Source organism: Phodopus roborovskii, unplaced genomic scaffold, assembly GCF_943737965.1.
Source record: "Phodopus roborovskii unplaced genomic scaffold, PHOROB, whole genome shotgun sequence".
Classification (NCBI taxonomy): Eukaryota; Metazoa; Chordata; class Mammalia; order Rodentia; family Cricetidae; genus Phodopus; species Phodopus roborovskii.
Genome location: NW_026126638.1, coordinates 8991472 through 9010434, shown reverse-complemented (window position 1 = coordinate 9010434; position 18963 = coordinate 8991472). Strand labels below are relative to the sequence as shown.

General features: G+C 41.1%; 1 protein-coding gene across 1 annotated transcript in view; it reads right to left on the bottom strand.

The window, feature by feature from the left end:
- The window catches only part of Ptpro (protein tyrosine phosphatase receptor type O), a 195893-nt gene extending 178601 nt beyond the window's left edge, over positions 1-17292 (bottom strand). The window contains exon 1 of the mRNA XM_051173061.1: positions 16937-17292. Coding sequence (XP_051029018.1) covers positions 16937-17011 — 75 coding nt within the window. The 5' untranslated portion in view covers positions 17012-17292. The remainder of the gene's footprint in view (positions 1-16936) is intronic.
- Positions 17293-18963: the final 1671 nt, after the last annotated feature.

Here is an 18963-nt window from a genome sequence, read left to right as displayed (position 1 = left end):
CCTCATTTCATTCAGCTTGATTCTAGACAGACAAGATGGAAGATGTGACGAAGAAAGTGTCCCTCCCAGTGTCACTTTGTTCTTCTGTCACAGTAGGAGACTTCGTTTCCAGGATGAGACAATTTGTGGGGGAAATGGTATGGCGCAGCATGAGTGGCTAATGACATCAGTGTCTGGGCGTATTCTAAGAGGGAGCGGTCACCTTCTGGGGGCTCTTATCTGTGCAAACATTTCACTCAAAAAAAACTCTCTAATACAGACTTTACAGTCCCACTGATAAACTGAAAAATCTATTTCTTAAAACAAAATGAAAAATAACCATCCCTGGGCCAATGCAATAAGCTCCTTAAAATTGTGTTAGTGGGTCATGTCTTTCTTCCACATCTTTTAAAGGCACTCTAATGAATTAAATAAAATGGATAGGAAAACAAACAAAACCCTTATCTCTAGGTATGCTTTTTCTTCATGAAACCAATTTCATAGAAGAGCCAGATATGTAATAACAGGCCTCCCGGGGATGTGATTTTTTATTCAACTTGACATGCAAGTCATGAGTAATTAATTATGTCTTCTATTTACACGTTGTCAGATAAGAGTATTAAACAGAAGAGCTGAGACCTGCACTGAACACCACCATTAATCGGTTTAATTTGCAAACCTAATGCAATCAAAAGGGAGACATTAGTGTTAAAATGTTGTTGTCCTTTCTTAAAGGGATAGGACTGTTTGATGAGTAAAAGCCACACAAAGCCAGGAGGCCCTGGAATCTCTAGTCTACCTGCCTGATTCTGTCTTGGACTGTAGAAAGTGTGAATGTGTACGCATTGAGATCAGATGTCTTCTATTCTAGCATATTACAGTTCAGCTCTGTGTAATTATCCAACAAAGTTTAGAAGCATCACACGTGTGCTCCAACTACAGGAGGTGATAGGTGAAAGCATAAACCTGATTCGTGTGAACTTAGAGAAGCTCATAGAAGACTTGGGTCTGGAAACTCATGACTGACAGATTGGTGGGCAAAATGGAAAACCCACAAGGCAGATTTTGGACGATCAAGAGCTGTTGCCAGGAAGAATCCTTGTCCCATTTCTGTCCAAATGTCAGTCCTAGCAAAGGGACTTAAGAGTTGATTCTGTGACAGGAGTCTCAAGACACTTGTGAAGTAAGAGGGAGAGAGACAAGTGGTAAGCTAGTGACTGGGGTTAGTGAAAACCACGCCACACAAAGCAATGTGTTGTAGCAGTTGCCTATACCATGCATTGACCAGGGCTCATTTTGTTCTTTCTGAACATCTCTGAATCTCAGTTTCTCTGTGGACAGTGATTATGATGTAGAAACCATGGGATGACGTAATTGATGGAAAGCATGGAGAAAATACTGAGTACTAGGCTATGGTATCATCACCATCATTGTGAATAAGGCAATAAAGTTTGTAGGTATTTATCTTCTGATTTCTGCTAGTTGTTCACATTGCTTGATTCCTTTGGGACCAACTGATATGACCCTATTTGTAGAACCTTTATTTCTGAGTTAGCATTTGTGTTTACAACTGGCTCTTGATTTCCCAGAGGGATTGGTCCAAGGACCAGAATCCATAAATTGTAAAACTCCTAAATGTCATAATGTCTGGATGTAATCTAGGTGCATCCTTCTATATATTTTAAGCAATCCCTCACTTATTTATAACAGCTAATGTGATGTAAAGGCTGGATAGTTGTTATACTGAATTTCCTCTGGAATGGTGATAGGAAAATGTATTGTTACATGGCCAGTGGAGACACAATGTTCTTAGTGTTTCTAACTTGAGGTTGGACAAGCTCAGCTATGAGGACACCCACACTCAGAGAGGGCTGAGTGTACAATAGTATTGCTGTATTCTCTATTTATTTGGGACCAAAAGCATGTAATTTTAACTCATGGCTTTAAATAAAGAAAAAAAAAACCTGTAGAGGAAATCCCACAATTATAAGAGGATATGAACACAAATTGTAATTATTACGGTCACAAGGAACAATTTTTAGTCACATCCAAAGGAAATAAATTTGAAAGTATGCCAACGGTTACAACATGAGTCTGAAAAAAAATCCATTTATTTCTCATTTGTCTGTGAGAGTGGCTACAGATTAATGTGTAAACAACAGGATCCAAGAGAGTTTAAGTCTAGGGACTAATTTACGAAACTACCCAAGCAACAGAGGATTATTTTTATCTAATTAAGACAGAGCTTGCGTATTTAGAAGTAAGCATTTGCATTTAACAGCAAATTCAGAATTATAAAAGCAATTAAAGCTAAAATGAGGTATGCTAATTTTTCCTGCATGCCACTGAGGAGCCAAAGTGCATCTTAATGTACGCCTACGTGGCTACGGAGCAGATGCGGTGAAACACACAAACTCCTCGCTGCTCTCTTCCAAATCCTTGCCCTCTTTGGGACGAGCCCGTCCATGTGTCTTGATCAAGCCTCCTAAACCTGCCTCAAACTTCTCATGCCTAGATTAATCTAGTCACAATACAGTTCAGTCTGAAACCAAACTAGCCTCATGATGAACTTAAAGTTGTCACAGATAGTGTTCTATTAAGGTCCTTGGGTATTTTATGTATTTCCTACATTATTCCACATTATCTTGAATACCTTGCTGTCCCTATAAATGTGGTTATGGATTTTTCTCCGTTGCTCCAATCTGAAGGGTTTTCCTTAATCTAATATCTATCAAGTCTATTGAACAGGACTTGCATGAACACTTATTTCTTTATAAACAAATGCTCTTTCAAGCCTGTGTGCTCTGTCCTTTATTAGTATAAACTGCTATCTCATTCATCTGCAAGCTAGTAGGCTACTGTGTCTAGGATTTTACAATATTCTCATATACTGTCCCTTAAGCTTTTATGTGTCCATATTGCCTTCATTATAGTACAGATTTTCTGATGACATACTTTATTTTACGTCCTTAAAAATGATCACAATATCTTCCTTCCCAGAGTAGTTGAATACACTTGAGGACAAGTGGTTGAAATAAACATGTAGTCTCCTTCAAAAATTCTCCAACCACCCTATTTTACTCAAAGTTTGGAAACTTACCTTATACTTTCTATTTAATCAAAATTTATTTTATATAATTTCCTGATATTCTATAAAATGATCCCTTAAAGAACAGATGATTCTTTGTCAGTCAATCATCTATTCGACTTACATCTTACCATGGTGACTTCTGTGATGCCCATTTCTCTGAAGTAATTGAAATGTGTTGTTAGTGTTGCTGTGAGTGCTATGAATAGGGCTGTCTTAACTCTTGGCCTTTTTAGGATGAACAAAAGTCCTGGAACGTGCAGTTAAATATGCAACCTGCTTCACAGTAAATTTAAGTCTGCAGGCTAATAATACTTTTAAGGTCCTTTCCTACTGTGTATATATTTTCCTAAAACACTATACATTTATTTGGATACCCTCACTTTCCCTGTCAATCTACTCGTTTTCTTTCTGAGTTACTGCAGGCAAGAAGCTATGTCTATCAGCTAGTAAGTTAAAAATATTTAGCAAACTGGTAGACACAATAAAAACTAAAGATAAAGTAAATCAGCATTGCAAGGAAGGGAGCAGAGGTACGTGGATACACTGGGCTTGCCTGACCAGCCAGCTTAACCTAAATGGTAAGTTCCAGGTTCAGTGAGAGACCCTGTCTCAAAAGATAAAAGAGTCATAGATGAAGATACCAGACTTGACCTTTTGCCTGCCCCTACACACAAGTGAGCACACTTGCACAGTCATATGTGTATACAGATATATCCATTCTCCTCTACACACACACACACACAAGTTGCAAATAAATGTACAGAAAGGGGCCACATGTCCTTTTACTGGGTCTCCCCAAGGAGTAACAATGTTGTCTATCCAAATAAGAAAATACCCAAACTATGAAACTTGCATAGCATTCAGCTTTCACCAGCTGCACATGGGCTCGGATTTGTACGTGTTAGGATGCCGGGGTACTGAGATGCCGAGATCTTACAACTACACATGGTCTTAGGAAATTGTACCATATATATCACAAGGCTTCCTTGGGCCGGCCCTTTAAAGATGCATACACCATCTCCCCATATCCCCAACTCCCATCCTTGATAAACAGAACTTGATTCCCCAGCTCTGTGACCTTGCTATTTCGAGACTATCACATAAATATAACCAGACCAAATCCATCTTTTCAGACTGCTTTATTTTTCAGTAAGCGTTCTTTTATTGCAGTGAAGCTACTGTGTGCATCAATCTGTCTTCATTGCCATACTCTGAATGGGCATGCCACAGGTTTTACCATCCCCATGCTGCAGGGCATCACGTCACGACAGTCTTCAGAGTCTGGCTAGTACAAACTTCCAGATGTAGGCTTTTGTTTATTTAGATGAATTATGATGTCGCTAATAGGGGTAGTTGTTTAGGATAAACAGAATTAGCTGACAAGGGTGAGGGGATGGTGAAAACATAGTTCATAAAATAATGTCTGTTGGTATGCTCAGGAAGGGGAACCATCTACACTGGTTTTCCCAGAACAGGTCAATTTGTGTCTGCTCTCTCAGCACAACAATCTGCTCACAGACGCGCCCCTGTTGGTATGACAAATTATATAATCACTATGATCCTGATTCTTAATGACCCGGAGAGCATAACTGCTCTGCCAGCTCAGCTACCATGGGTCTGGATTTCAGTGGGTTGCTGTCTCGTGCCTGTGTGTCTGTGGTGTGGCTCTGTGGAGTCTGACAGATGAGAGCCATCTTCATGCAATGAAGGATAGTATTACTGAAGTCTCTTCTGCTTCTGCCTGCTTCTTCTTCCATATAAAACAAGTCTCTCTGCTGGTTTTATGATTGAGTGCAAGACCTGAGCTCATGCCATAGAGACATGCCCATGGCTAGTTTCTAGTCCATACTACGGCCGGGTCCTGAGTCTTGGATCTTCAGTCACAGGCCCACCTCAAAGGCAGTTCTCAGTAAACTGCAGGTCTACAGCTGTTCAGCCCTCGGCGAATCACTTTCCCCAGAGCACAGAGGTCAGGTGGGAGGATAGTGTCACCCATCCTTATGTGGGAGGGAGTTCCCTCAGAGGGTGGAAAGCTGGGATGGGGGGTTGCTGGGCCACCGGAGGAACTGAAGGGACAGGGACGCATGACCACCTCAGCTTGTCTTCCATCAAGGGGCAAGTGCACCGCCAAATGGCACATAGCTAGCTAGCACAGAACACAGCCAGAATTCAAGCCAACCTCTTCACTTTCTTTGCCATGAGACAGTCTATGCTCTTCAGTTTCTTATGATGGATTTGGAATAGAAAAGGAGAGGGGATCACATCCTGCCAATGTGCCCTGGCAATGCTTTGCTAGTGGTTTGGGTTTGTTTTTTCCTGTTCACACATTGCTCACACCCACATGAACAGCGCACACAGGAGCAATGACCGCCTTACTCTCCAAATCCCTACTCCATGCTCATGATCAATATCTACGATGATCTGTGCCTGCAATTAATGCAAATACATCTGGAAATGGTATATAATTGATCCGTAAACTTATAGCTTAATGGAACAAATTTCAGAAAGCTGAAATACACATGCCTTGGAAAAATGTGATACGTTTAAGTGAGAAGAACAGACATGGTAGGGCAGTTTAATTATTTTGACTCTCATGCACACGCACACACACACACACAACACACACACACACACACACACACACACACAGGAAACAAGTTCAGAATCTCAAAGGATAGTGATTAGGGAGTGAAATGTTTAGGAAGTAGTTTTCTTCTCTTTCTGCCTGTTGCTTTTGTTTTGTTATGGTAAATGCCCGCTTTTAATTCTTAACATATTAATATAAAAATAGTATATTTGGCCATTTGTAACATGAGTTAATATATGACCCAGAGACTGATATTAGGGTTTAACCAGAAGATCAGGGAAGCAAAGCAGCCTAGCTACCAGAGTTCTTATTTATAAAAAGGGCTGGGGTGTTCATATTCTTAACATGGCTGGAGAATGAATACCTCCTACTCAATACTGAAGAGCTTGATTCTGTCTTTTATACCCCTCTAGTGTTGGGATTAACAGCATGCGACCTGTTACTCTTTTAGACTAATTCAATCTTGTGTATCTCTGGTGGGGGGAGGAGGGAGGCTTGAACTCAGAGAGATCCTTCTACCTCTCAATCCTGAGTCCTGGGATTAAAGGTGTGTAGCACCATCTCCTAGCTTCTGGCTACTGTGAATAACGGTGTGTGCTTGGCTTCCATGGTTTGTGGCTGACTTTGTTTTCCGAGTCGTCAGGCAAGCTTTAATAAATCATAAATATTATATCAACACAGCTATCTGATTTGGAGCCTCTTCGAATACTGCAAATGAAGAGTTCCCCTGTTTCATATCTATGAAAAACCGGAAAGTGAAAGGCTACTTGGAGACTTTGCCATGGCAACCAGAATTTCAATAGTCTTCCTACACTCTCCAGTAACCTTCCAAAGTGTAAGATTCCCTATCAATCAAAAATTTGACACCAACAGGGTAATAGAGCACAGGTGAGCATAGCTTTAAAGATCCTGTAGATGTTTATGAATCACAAATACCTAAACTATAAATCCAAGGATTTAACCCTGGATACCTTGAACGGTAGCTGTGTTTTAGCAGATTTTCATAATTAAAAACGACAACAACCCCACAAGCTCAGTTTTTAGGTTAAAGTCCAAGGTATTTAATTCTAAGCCCTGGCAATCACCTCAGTGAGAAGCTTTTACAATACTAGCATTTCCATATTGCAAATCCCCAGAGCCCAACCTCTTCTGAGTGAAGCCAGCAGTTGTTGGTGAGAGACTAATTAAAAAGTATAATTCGGTTAGGGAAAACTGCAGAGGGAAATTCCCCAGCACAAAGAACACTAAGTTTGGTCACATCTTACCACTACATTTCAGTGTAAATAAGGGTTTGTACACGTGCATTTCAATGCAAAATACCTGGCTTTCTTTTCATATTTTTAAGAGGAGAAGCACATTACTCGATATTTAATGACACATCACAGACAGCATACAACTAATTTCTGTTCTACTTTTGGTTGCCTTGTTGTTTTAGAAAGGATCTTGTTGTGTGTTCTGGAAGTTGTAATCCTCCTGCCTTGCCTGCCCCCCCAGACTCCCAGCCCAGTGCTGAATCACCTGACACCTCACCCAGTTTGCCTTGATAGGAAACTTAAGATCTAGAAGTTTTAAGCCATTTGCAATGATGTGTTTCCCCGAATAGGCAGAAGAATCAGGACTTTAAGGTCATTCCCAACTACAGATCAAATCTGACTAGAAGGCTCTATCTTAAATGAATTTTCAGAATTTTGAGGACACCTAAATAATAGGCATTTTCTAATTACAATCTACTATTGTAAACACCATGGTTATTCTTGGTGGTTTCCAGCAAGAATGATACTAGTTATTCTTGCTGTTGTTAGAGAACACCTTCCAGAAAGAAGAGTTTCTGTTTTCTCTTCTTTTTTTTTTTTTTAAAAAAAAAGGAATTAGTTTTACATGTTTGAATGTTTTTGCATACATACAGGCAAATATATAGTGTGTGAGTGTGTGTGTGTGTGTGTGTGTGTGTGTGTGTGTGTGTGTGTATACCAAGTGCATGCATTGCTGTTAGAGGCAATAAGTGGACACTGGATCCCCCAGAACTGAATATTAGACAACTGTGTGTCTCCATGTGGGTGCTGGGAACCAAACCCGAGTCCTCTGTAAGAGCAGGAAGTCTCTTAGTCACTGAGGGAGCCCAGAAGAGGGAGTTTCTTTTGGCTCTCTGAGGGCATAGTCTGTGGTTGCAGAAAAGGCACACCACAGCAGAAGTGTGAGGCAGCAAGTCACTCTGAGTCCCAAAGGAGGGAAACAAAATGTGACAAGTGCTGATGCTCAGCTCACTTCCTGTTTCGCTGATGCTCAGCTCACTTCCTCTTTTGCTCCTTTTCATTTTATCTCAGACTTCAGCCCACGACATGCAGCCATCACATTAAGGGTAGATTTTCTCCTTGGTTCAACCTCCAGGGAACACAATGGTAAGATATGCACATGTGTGTGACATATCTAATCTGCCATCACATCTTTGCTTTTTATTCCTATACTTCAGTCCTCAATATATTGCCAAATTATGTAGAAATCCCTAGGAAACATACTTGAACATCATTTCTATGGGCCACCAAATTGGCTTAAATTGAAAACTCCTGGCTAGTCTTAGAGAAAGACGACGTGTCGACATCCTAATGATGCTGCTTCAGGAGCATACAGGACTTGTGTAAATATCGTCTCAGAAGCTTCTAGAAATGTTGATTTGATAGTGAGTAAACATTATAAAACTCAATAAAAACAAATAATTCCTAATAGTACTTTTTAACTTTGTAGATGGAATTTAAATTTTATACTTTATATTCATTCAGTTTTGAGTGTACATAAGGGCACATGCATGCCACGAAGCACATACGTTAGTGGGAGGGACCACTTTACAGAATCAACACCTCCTTCTATCATATGGGTTCTGGGATTGAACTGGACCATTGGGATGGACAGCAAGTATCTCCCTGCTAAGCTCTTTGGCCAGGCTTCCAGATGGAATTTCGTATCATAAATTCATGGAGTGATGAGAAGCATGGCTTTCAGTCACTAATGTGCAAACATGAATAATTTCATTACAATTTCACCCTAATTCTGATTGGCCAACAAGCACAAGTGAAATTAAAATTATAGGAAGCAATAAAAGTGAACCCAGACTTTAGCACATTAACTATGCAACAATAGGCCATTCATATAAACCAATCTGCTACAAAATCATTTAAAGACTTTCAGCTCACAAATGAGTATATGCTTTACATATATATTTGTATTTCAGTTGCTTGAGAGTTTAATCATCTGTTTGTTAAGTTCTATGGTAAAATTTTAATGATCACAACATTAATTCAATTACCATGTTGTGCCTCCTGTTACTGTTGAAAAAGCTGTCTATGATTCAGGATGTGGCTCATGCTTCATATTAAACCACAAGATGCTTGGGTGTCTTTCTTCTAATGTATACATTTCCTCTATTTGAACACGCATCTAAGTATGTTTTGTTTCTGTGTCTGTGTTCACAATATGTCATTGCAAAGACATGTTTGACTGTCAGCCACTCTTTATCTGCAAGATCTGGTCAATTCTGGCACCTAACAGATGATCAGTAAGTGTTTGGTTGACTGAATGTCCTGGACAAGAAATCACTCTCCTATAACTTCTCAATGTTTCCATTTTGGTTTTTCAAAAAGATATATGAACAATGTTGATGAATGTTAAGCATGCTCTGTCATGAAAACTAAAAGGCAAAGAAAATGAACTAAGTTATCAGGGGTCAGATTGTGAAGGTTCAGGAACAAGATGGTGTGTATTCACCATATTCTCATCCATAAACAAACCAATAGTGTTTATATAGTAAAAAATAGAACAAAAGTCTCAGTTATCAGAAAAGAGTTTTACATTCTTTGACTTTTGTTTGTATATGAGGGCACATGTATACCATCAAACACATATGTTGGCTGGAAGACAACTTCCCAGGAAAAAAAAAGGGAAAGGGACACACACACACACACACACACACACACACACAAACACACACATACAAAAGGGGCATATTTATCATTTGAATCATATATATATGCAAAAGGAAAGAATACATGCATATACATATATAGATTTAATAGTAAAGGCCCATGAATTACTAGTGTAAAATAATATGGTTTATCGCTTGATTTAAGGTAGGAATAGTTTTGTCAGGAAAATTGTACTTCATTCTTCATTGAAAAAGGCATTCTGAAAATGGCACATGAGTCTGTGAAACAACTCAGTTCATGGAGTAACTTGCCACCAAGCCAGGCTGTCTAAATTCCATCACTGAGACCCATATAGTGAGAAACAAACTGTCTCCAGTAAGTTTCCTCTGACTTCACAAGTGTGCATAAAATAAATGAATGCAATTTATACGTAACCCATGTATTTGCATACAAATAGATGGTGGAAATCTGTTCTCATGAAATTTAATTTCATTCTCCTGGCATTTGTTTTCTTTCAGAAATTGCATGTGTGTATATAATTTGTAATACAGTTCTTGAACTTAAAGACATATTTCCAATTTTGTGATTGTCACTTTTCCTCTCTATTGTCTCAATTTCCTGACAGAGAGGGAAGGAAAATTCTTTCACCAAGAAAGCTCTACAACCTTGCTTCAAGATCTTCTGCTTGTTTTGTTCTAAAGTACAGGAGACCAGCTGCCTATTCGCATCTAGAAAACCTCAGGAAGGAAAAGGTTGTTCACTGTAGAATTAGATGCTGACATAGTTGGGAGATGGTAACACAACATGGTTGTCCCTCTAGCAGTAAAGTTAAAGACACTGTTTGCACGGGAGAAAATAATCTAACATCTGGTTTTGCAGAGTCCTGGAGCACACGCAGAAAACAAAAACAGCAGTGGCTGCAGAAGTACAAGAGGTTTTTGAAAGTTGGTTTTTTGTTGTTGCTGTAATTATAGTTCATGTTTGCACATATTCTCCTCAATGGCCCATGGAAACCATGTGGAACCTTCTGACATCAATAGTACAAGAGAAAAGAGGCGAGTGTTTGTTTTGATTGCTATTTCACTGAACCTGTTCACATTCTTATTTTCTCTACTTACGCCAGAGTGCAGTTACTTTTCTCATTTTTGTTATCAAAGACCCAATAAGGAGCAGCTTAAGATACAAAGACTCTATTTCAGATGACAGTTTGAGAAGGGACACAGACCCATCATGGCAGAGAAAGCAGGGTCACAAAGCAGCCCCTCACACTAGAGCAGGAAATGGGGCAAGAACCCTCCAGGAGCCCTCTTCCTCCCATGAGGTTCCACCTCCTAACAGCTCCTCAGCCTTTCAAAGCAGTACCAGCAACAGGGAGATCAGTGTTTAAAGGTACTATCCAGTGGGAACATTTTACACGTAAACCACTGCACTCCACTCTGCCTGCTTGGACTTCTCAAGTCAATCGGTGCTAACATGTAAGGAAGCTCTCATACAATTACTGAAACAGAAGGAGATGGATGGACACCTACAGAAGACTTGTGTAAATGACTCCTGATGGGAGATGCCCTTCTGTATATGTGTTTCTCTTATTGGTTGATGAATAAAACACTGTTTGGCCAATAGAGGCAGGATGATAGGAAGGGCTAGGAGAAGAGGAGGATTCTGGGAAAGGTAGGCAGAGAGAGACTGCAGAGAGACGCCATGTACCTGAGGAAGGAGTAACATGTCCTGACCCTCCTCTTAAGACTGTAGTAAGATATCCACCCTGCCCACACCTGACCATGCCCATTGGGGGTGTGGGGACAGGTGTGGGCATGACCAGTGGAGTCTAGGTCTGGGTCTAGACCCTAGAACTTCTGAGTCGGAGACAGAGGAGAGCAGAGGAGTTCTTTGGAGTGGAAACTGGCAGTGGTCATCTGTTTCTTGTGTAAGTGAATTCTTCCCTAATAAACCTCAATCAGCCTGTATTGTGTCCCAGAATGTTATTACCTGAATTATAAGACCACGTGGAAATACCTAGATTAATAGAAGTGGGTTAATAATTAAGATAGAGCTAGCCAATAAGAAGTCTTAGCCTTCAGCCAACAGTTTAATAATTAATATAGCATCCATGTGTTTACTTGGGGCTAAATTACAGCAACAGACTCTTTATGACCAAGGATTAAATACTACCATAGGAACTACCCAGAGAGCCTGTTGAAAAGGCCTGTTAGAGGCAGTGTTCTCACAAAAACATTAGAGAGTCTCCTACCAGTAGGAATACAGAACTGTTGATCTGGTAGGTATAATAATGGTCATGGGGGAGTGGTGATGTGGAACGGAGGCCAAAAATAGTTTTAGTATACCTATATTGGCTGTCAGTCTTGTATGTACAAGTTAGTTTTAGGTTTTGTAGTAACCATTTGCCATTAGCATGTCAATTGTGACTTGCTTCTTTTTGAGAGATGGTTCCATCTTACTGTAAGCATAGATAGTCATGAGATTTAAATCCTCCTGCATCACCCTGCTGAGCACTAAGTTGGCAGACAGGCAGCACTGTTCCTAGCTTCTTTATATTGCCATAAAGTTGTGCTATAATCAGCTGTGACCTTGAGCTCCTGATTGTGCCTTCCAAGGGCTGGGATTATAGGCATTTCTACTTGTTATTGATACTTTCACTCTTATAATTAATTTTTAAAAGTATTTATTTACTTTTATGTGAAATAATGCTCTGCCTATGTTATATACAGAAAAGGATGTCAGAGCCTCTGAAATTAGAGTTACAGGTGGATTCGAACTACCATCTGCATCCAGGGAACTGTACCTGGGTCTTCTGTGAGAGCAGTAAATGCTATTAACCATCAACTAACAGTTTAAGAAGCACTAATGAATAAATGCATAAGGATACCATATTTTTGAGAAAAATAGCAGGTTTGTATTTCAGTTTGTGATTTTAATAATATATTAATATGTGATTGATAAAGGTTTACTATTTATAGTATAGTGATTGCATTATAATTATGATTATTTAACAGTTATCATGCTAGTTCTTCAGACTTTCCTTGTATAGACATGTTCACAAGTCAATTATTAGAATATCTCAGAATGCTTAGGAGCTATTTATATAGTGAAGAAATTTTTTATCCTCATTATTAAGTTGTTATCACACTTCTAATGCCAGATGCTAACACACAGGGAAAGACAAAAGTTATGAGATAAAACTTTACCTCAAAAGTATTTATAATGTGTTTGAACTCATTGGAGGAGAGCCATTTAATACTGTGTGGTCCAGCTCCTCTTTGTACTGGGATGTGCATGAGAACGACACATCAATGCATCCATGAATCTGGACTCATTAAACTAGAGGAGAGGGGAAATTGGTTTCTGTACTCATTTCTGTTAAGCTGCCTGTTTTGTTACACTGCCACTGACCACAGTAATGGCACCAACACAAAAATCTTCAAAACCTTCAAGACTCGAGTTGGTTAAAGGCGGGGCAGGTGACTCAGTAGGTAAGTGCTTGTTGTGCAAGCATGAGAACCTGAGTTTAGATCCCCACTGCCTATGCAAGAAGGCAGAACTAGGGAAAGGTGTCTACAACACCACAGGTAGATCCCCACAGCTCGCTGGCTAGCCAGTCTAGCTTAAACAATGAGTTCGAGTTCCAGCAAAAGACCCTGTCTCAAAAAATAAAGGAGATAGTGATCATGGATGATACCTTATGTCAACCTCCACTCCCTACATACACACACACTTGCACATACAGCACACAAACATCCCTAATATGTACAGATACTCTGCAGATAATCTACAGTTAAGGCAGAGCGATAGTGTGGATTTACTCTGGAATACAGTGGTAGTCTTTTCCATCATAATGGTCTAAAGCAGGAATGTGCTCACAGTGGGAATGACCAACACCCATCACCTGAAAAAGCACAGTCAGTGGACTGTCCCCAGAACTCTCAAGATAAGATTCCCACAGGAAAATGAGACCTATTGTGTATGCATGTGTGTAAGAGAGAAAGACAGACAGGCAGAGACAGAGAGACATAGACAGACAGAGTTCTCATGGAAGAAGAGAAGGCAGAAAGACCATGGACTGAAGATATTTATCCTGAGTAAGAGTACAATGGCCAATAATATAACATTCATAAAACTTTAACACAGACCTTTAAAAAGTACAGCATTGATAACTCTTTCAAAGTTAATCTTTGATGGCATCTCATGTAAGAACAGAAATAAAGAAATGTAGACAGGATAAGAAAAAAATAAAGGGATCATGCTGTGAATGGGCGGGGAGCTTCCAGTTGACCATAAATAAGAAACACTTCAGGGAAGACAGACATCAAGTTCTGATGAAGTCATAGTCTGAAGTGTGTGTCTTGGTTGATAAAGCACTGATATTGACTGGGTTGATGACATAGGAAGCCATTTTCAGGAAAGGCAGTAAAAATGTGATGTTATGTTGTTTTTGGCAGGAATTATGGGAAGATACACAAGAGGGAGACACTAAATAAGCAGTGCATTTGATCCATAGGCAGAGGATGAGGCTGGAAGGGTCTTGATAGATAGTAGAACTTTGATTTTTGTTTCTAGTTGTACAGACATACTTACCATTAACATCAATACATAATTCTATGTGTTCCATGAGCACATGGTTATGCAGATGTCAGCCCATGAGGTACAGTGGCTGACTCGGACAACCAGAGGTACCTTGTTAAATGGATTCATAGCTAAAGCATGGACAGTGCCTTGCATGCTCAGCCCCTTCCAGGTTCCCTCAGTGAAAATGGTTATCAAGCAGCACCATACATACCCCAATCTTCCCACAACTTATGTTCACCTGAATTACATATGGACCAAAAAGTGGTGGCACATGCCTTCAATCCCAGTACTCAGAAGACAGAGGCAGGTAGATATCTGTAAGTCTGAAGCCAGCCTAGTCTACAAAGTGAGTTCCAGGGCAGCCAGAGCTGTTATATAAAGAAACCCTGTCTTGATAAACCAAAAGAGAGAAAGAAGAAAGAAAGATGAAATTGCAGACCAAGTTACAGAGTTGAACATATTTGACTTATATTCTTTAGAAATATTTGCTCACATGAAGAATCTAAATATGATCATTAGTAAATGTTGGTCATAATTAAATCTATGGAGTTATTTATTTATTTATTTATTTATTTATTTATTTATTTACAGAGAATGGGAAAATAGTTTATTTCATACCCATGAACCATTTCAGGTTATATCATTGAAATCTGGTAGACTATTTGACATTTAATAATAGATTGTTTTAATGTTCATGCCACCATGTGCATGGTTATATTTATTTTATTGGTTTTGTTCAGTACTTTGAATTTAAAAAACTCAAAATGATAAAGTGCTTATATTGTATGCCTGATGCACCGTGTGATACACCAACTACAAAATTTATGATACTAACTATGTGCCTAATTTAGCACTTCAAATATCTCTTGTTAACTGTTTGAAACTGTGATTCAATCAAAGACCATGTGTGAAAACGCTTACAAGATTGAGACTTAGCAGCTTTTCCATTTATAGATCTTCCTCTTTCTGCTATACTTTATACTAAGAAGAAACAAACGCTACCCTTGCATGAAATAAATATGAATAACTTCCCTTACAAAATTATTTTCTCATGAGTATAATACTTACTAAAGATTTGTCAGAGTATGTGCTATGATGGGCAGCTTATCCTAATAGCCATTTGCTGGCAAATGTTGAGAAAATCACATATATGTAAAATACACATATATGTAAAAATTTATCACAGTCATTAAGATACCACCATGTTATCTCTGACTAAATTTTCCCTATTCCATTATCATGTCTTCCCATCTCCTCTCCCAAAATAAATATTCACATTTCTAGCCTTACCATAGCCTTACTATGAAGCAAAGACCTGAAAATGCTCCAAAGGTTAAATGTAACTCAGATCTCTCTGTCTCTCTCTCTGTCTGTCTGTCTCTCTCTCTCTCTCTCTCTTTCTTATTCTCAGAAAAATATGTACCTCAGTTTTTCATCTTCAGTTCACAAAGAGTGCTGCCTAGACATCTTAATTGTTGCTAAGTCTAACAAATGGTTTAAAAAACGTTAATTATTAAAAAAAAACTCACTAAGCATAATACATCTGTGGTGTATACTAAGGAAAAGCCTCCTACAGGGAAAACATGCAACTGAATTTATTATTTACCAGATTTTAAAGTAAAATATCGACTGACAACTTAAAAATTGAATGTATATCAAATAGAAGTCAAAACTTCACTTGTGTACTTCCTTGCTGTTTCCCCAGAGAACGTTTTTCCTGGGATCAGGGAGGACGAGGGGAAAATAGAAAATACGTTACACCGATATTGCCTGGGATCCATGGGAACTGTTCCCTGTAACCTTGGGGAGCATTCATAATTAATGGGCATATAACCAAGAGGCGAATCCTCACCGCGGAAGCCTTTGCAGTCACTAATGTGCCAACCTTCGGAAGATAGGTAGCCGCGTGGTACTGAAAGGATAGCTCTGGGTCACCTGTGGACATGCTTGAGTCGCAGGGCCACCAAGAAGGGAAAAGCGACTAAAGAACGCAGAGCAAAAGTAGACCCTTGAAAACAGGAACAAGGGGTACCGCTTCCTAACTTCCCCTCACTTGCCAAGAAAGCAACTAGCTGTTGTTGTTTTTTCTCTTTTTTAATTACAAGCTTTAAGTGCCTGGCTTCTGTTCTTAAGCAGTATTTTCCTTTTCACTTTTTCTCAAAGTGCAATTTTGAGCTTGAGCACACGTTCCAAAGAGGACAGGAAAAGTGATTTTTATGAATTATATATCCCACCATTAAAACCGGAGGCAGCATCCTGTAATGAGAGGATGAAGCGGGGGAGTGTGGGGATGTTTTCTCCAGGCATCCCCAGGTGGATGGAGGTTAAGACAGGGAGAGACCTCCAGCTATGGTGTATTCCTTATTCAATGTCCTAGCCCTGCTTGGCTGGCGCCTCTGGTCCAGAGCTCAGCGCTCTGCCTGTGATTCCCGCAGAAGGTAAATTGAGACAAAGCAGCCGCACGGAGGCTCCACTGGGGGAGGGCGAAGAGGTGAAGTGGAATTGGGGTGCAGTGGGGACCGCTGAAGAAAGTGACCTCATTTTGCCGGAGAAAGCCCTATCCGGTTAGCCCATCGCTGGGGTGTCAGAGTACAAAGGGCGACAACTGGAAGGTGCAAACTTCGACATCTTTCCACCCGCATCCCGGCAACCCACCCAGCACCGCGTTGAGGACAAAGCGTGCGCGGCGGGCGATCCCCGCCTGGCCACCGCGCCCCGAGACCGTAGTTCCTCATGGCGCGATGGATCCCCATCCTCGAGGACTGGGGGGTCCCCTACCTTGAGCAGCACAAAGAGCCAGAGCAGAGGCAGCAGGCGACAGCCCCCGCTCGTTCCCCAGGGCAGATGCCCCATGGTGGCGCAGCCAGGGACCCGGGAGGGACGGCAGCGCCAGCGGGTCCCAGTGGCGCTCACAATGACCAGTCCTGGCTGGCAGCCTCAGACCCCGGGCGCCCGGGCGTCTCCGGGCGGCCGCATGTCGCCCGACCGGTCCCCCTGCACTTCCGGATGGATCGCTCTCCTCTTCTGCGCCGGAGTCCGGCGAGAACGTGCCAGGAGCCGGCGTTGCTTAATGGCTAAGGATGGAGAGGGTGGGGATGGCAGTGGGCGAGGCTCTGCGCCACAGCTACAGCAGTTGCCACGCGAGGAAGGGGTCGGGGTGGGGAGGGAGCGGCTCGGGCTCCGAAGGCAGGCAGCTCTCCACGGCCCCCTAGCAACAGGGGTGTTCTCTCTCAGAGCCAGGAACTCTGAAAGTGCAGATCTCGGGTCCTCCCACTGGAGCCTGCAGGCTTCCCAAAGCCTGGCAGCCCCCAGGCCGGGCTCCGCCTCAATCTCCGCACATCTTGCCTAAGGAGGTTATCTGTGAGGTTTCCCCTCTGGGGTGTCTTATCCCTGGTCCTTCTCAACTTCCCTCCCTTCGCCCTAGTTGTACTTAGTCACTAGTGACAAGTGACACTTAAGTGTTTTGGGGGCGGGGAGAATTTCAACTCAGTGAATGCTAACCTCAGTTCTGTTCTCCCCCATTGCACCCCACACTCACCTAGGAAGACAGTACAATGTTCCGAGTTTCCTAAGCTGGTCCTGTTACCCAAATATACCCAGTTCGCTGTATTTTACATAGTTAGAATATGAATGTAATATATTTTCTCTGTGTATGGATGCACTAAATATTCTGAATTACCCATGAATAATTAACTGAGACTTTAGAGCCACAAGCAGTGAGTTCCACGCAGTGTGTCTCATGCCTACTTATCTGTCTTTGGAGTGTTTCAAAGATAACTCAGAATGAACCGTGGGGTGCACTGTCCTGATATGAAGTCATGTCTTCACGTAAAGGTCCTGGCTGTGTTCTGAAATAATGGAGCTTCCTTTTTATCCTTCACTGTGTGGCACCTGATGGCAGTAGAGGCCACCTTGGTGGTGATGCACTTAGGAATGCAGGAACCAGTCCTCTGGGACACTACTGAGGAATGGTGGCCTGCCATAGGAGTCCTGTATCCTCACCTTTTTCTACAAGAGTAGGGCTGGAAACTTGAGGTTCGGGTTGCAAATTTTTGCATATGTGGATAGAGGCACTAATGGTCCTCTACAGAGGACAGATTGATGGTCTGGGCTTGCGCTTGAATGTTCCCTGACTGTCACCTATGCTTTCTTGAGACACAGCCCACTCTCCCTGACATGCTTCCACGCAGTGTCCTCATGCCTGCCCTGTGTTGGCCTGACTTCTCTTGGCCCTCTTTCTTGAGAAAGGTTCACACTGCTTCCCACGTCTGGGCCAGACTCAAGGGCTTTCTAAGAAATGGTTCCTTAGGGCTGCAATTTCTGAGCCTTTGGATTGATATGTTTCCCTTTTATTTTGAAGCCTTTGAAGGGGCTTTCTGCTTCCACCTACATCAAAGAGGCTCCAAAGTGATCAAATCTCCAGACCGATGCTTATGTTGGGGTCTAAGTGAAACTCACAAGATGCCAACAATTACCGTTTTAACAGAGCTTAATTTTAGTGTCTCTGTGTGAACTGAGCACATATGTGAAGTTACTTGTGCATATACATGTCTGTGCACATACATGATTGTGTGTTCTATTTTAATCATCGGGAAGAATCTTGCTCCAATATTAATCTTATAAATGCAGGAGGAACTTTCACAATGTTGCATTATTTTAAATAATCCTATCTAGCTGCGTCATTTTACTTTCTTTTTACTCAATTAAATCACAAATTGCTTAGCCCGTTTTGCTCTCACAGAGATGTGGATGTGAGCCACTTTAGGGGAGCAACAGTATTAAGTGTTAGTACATCATTGCCCAGG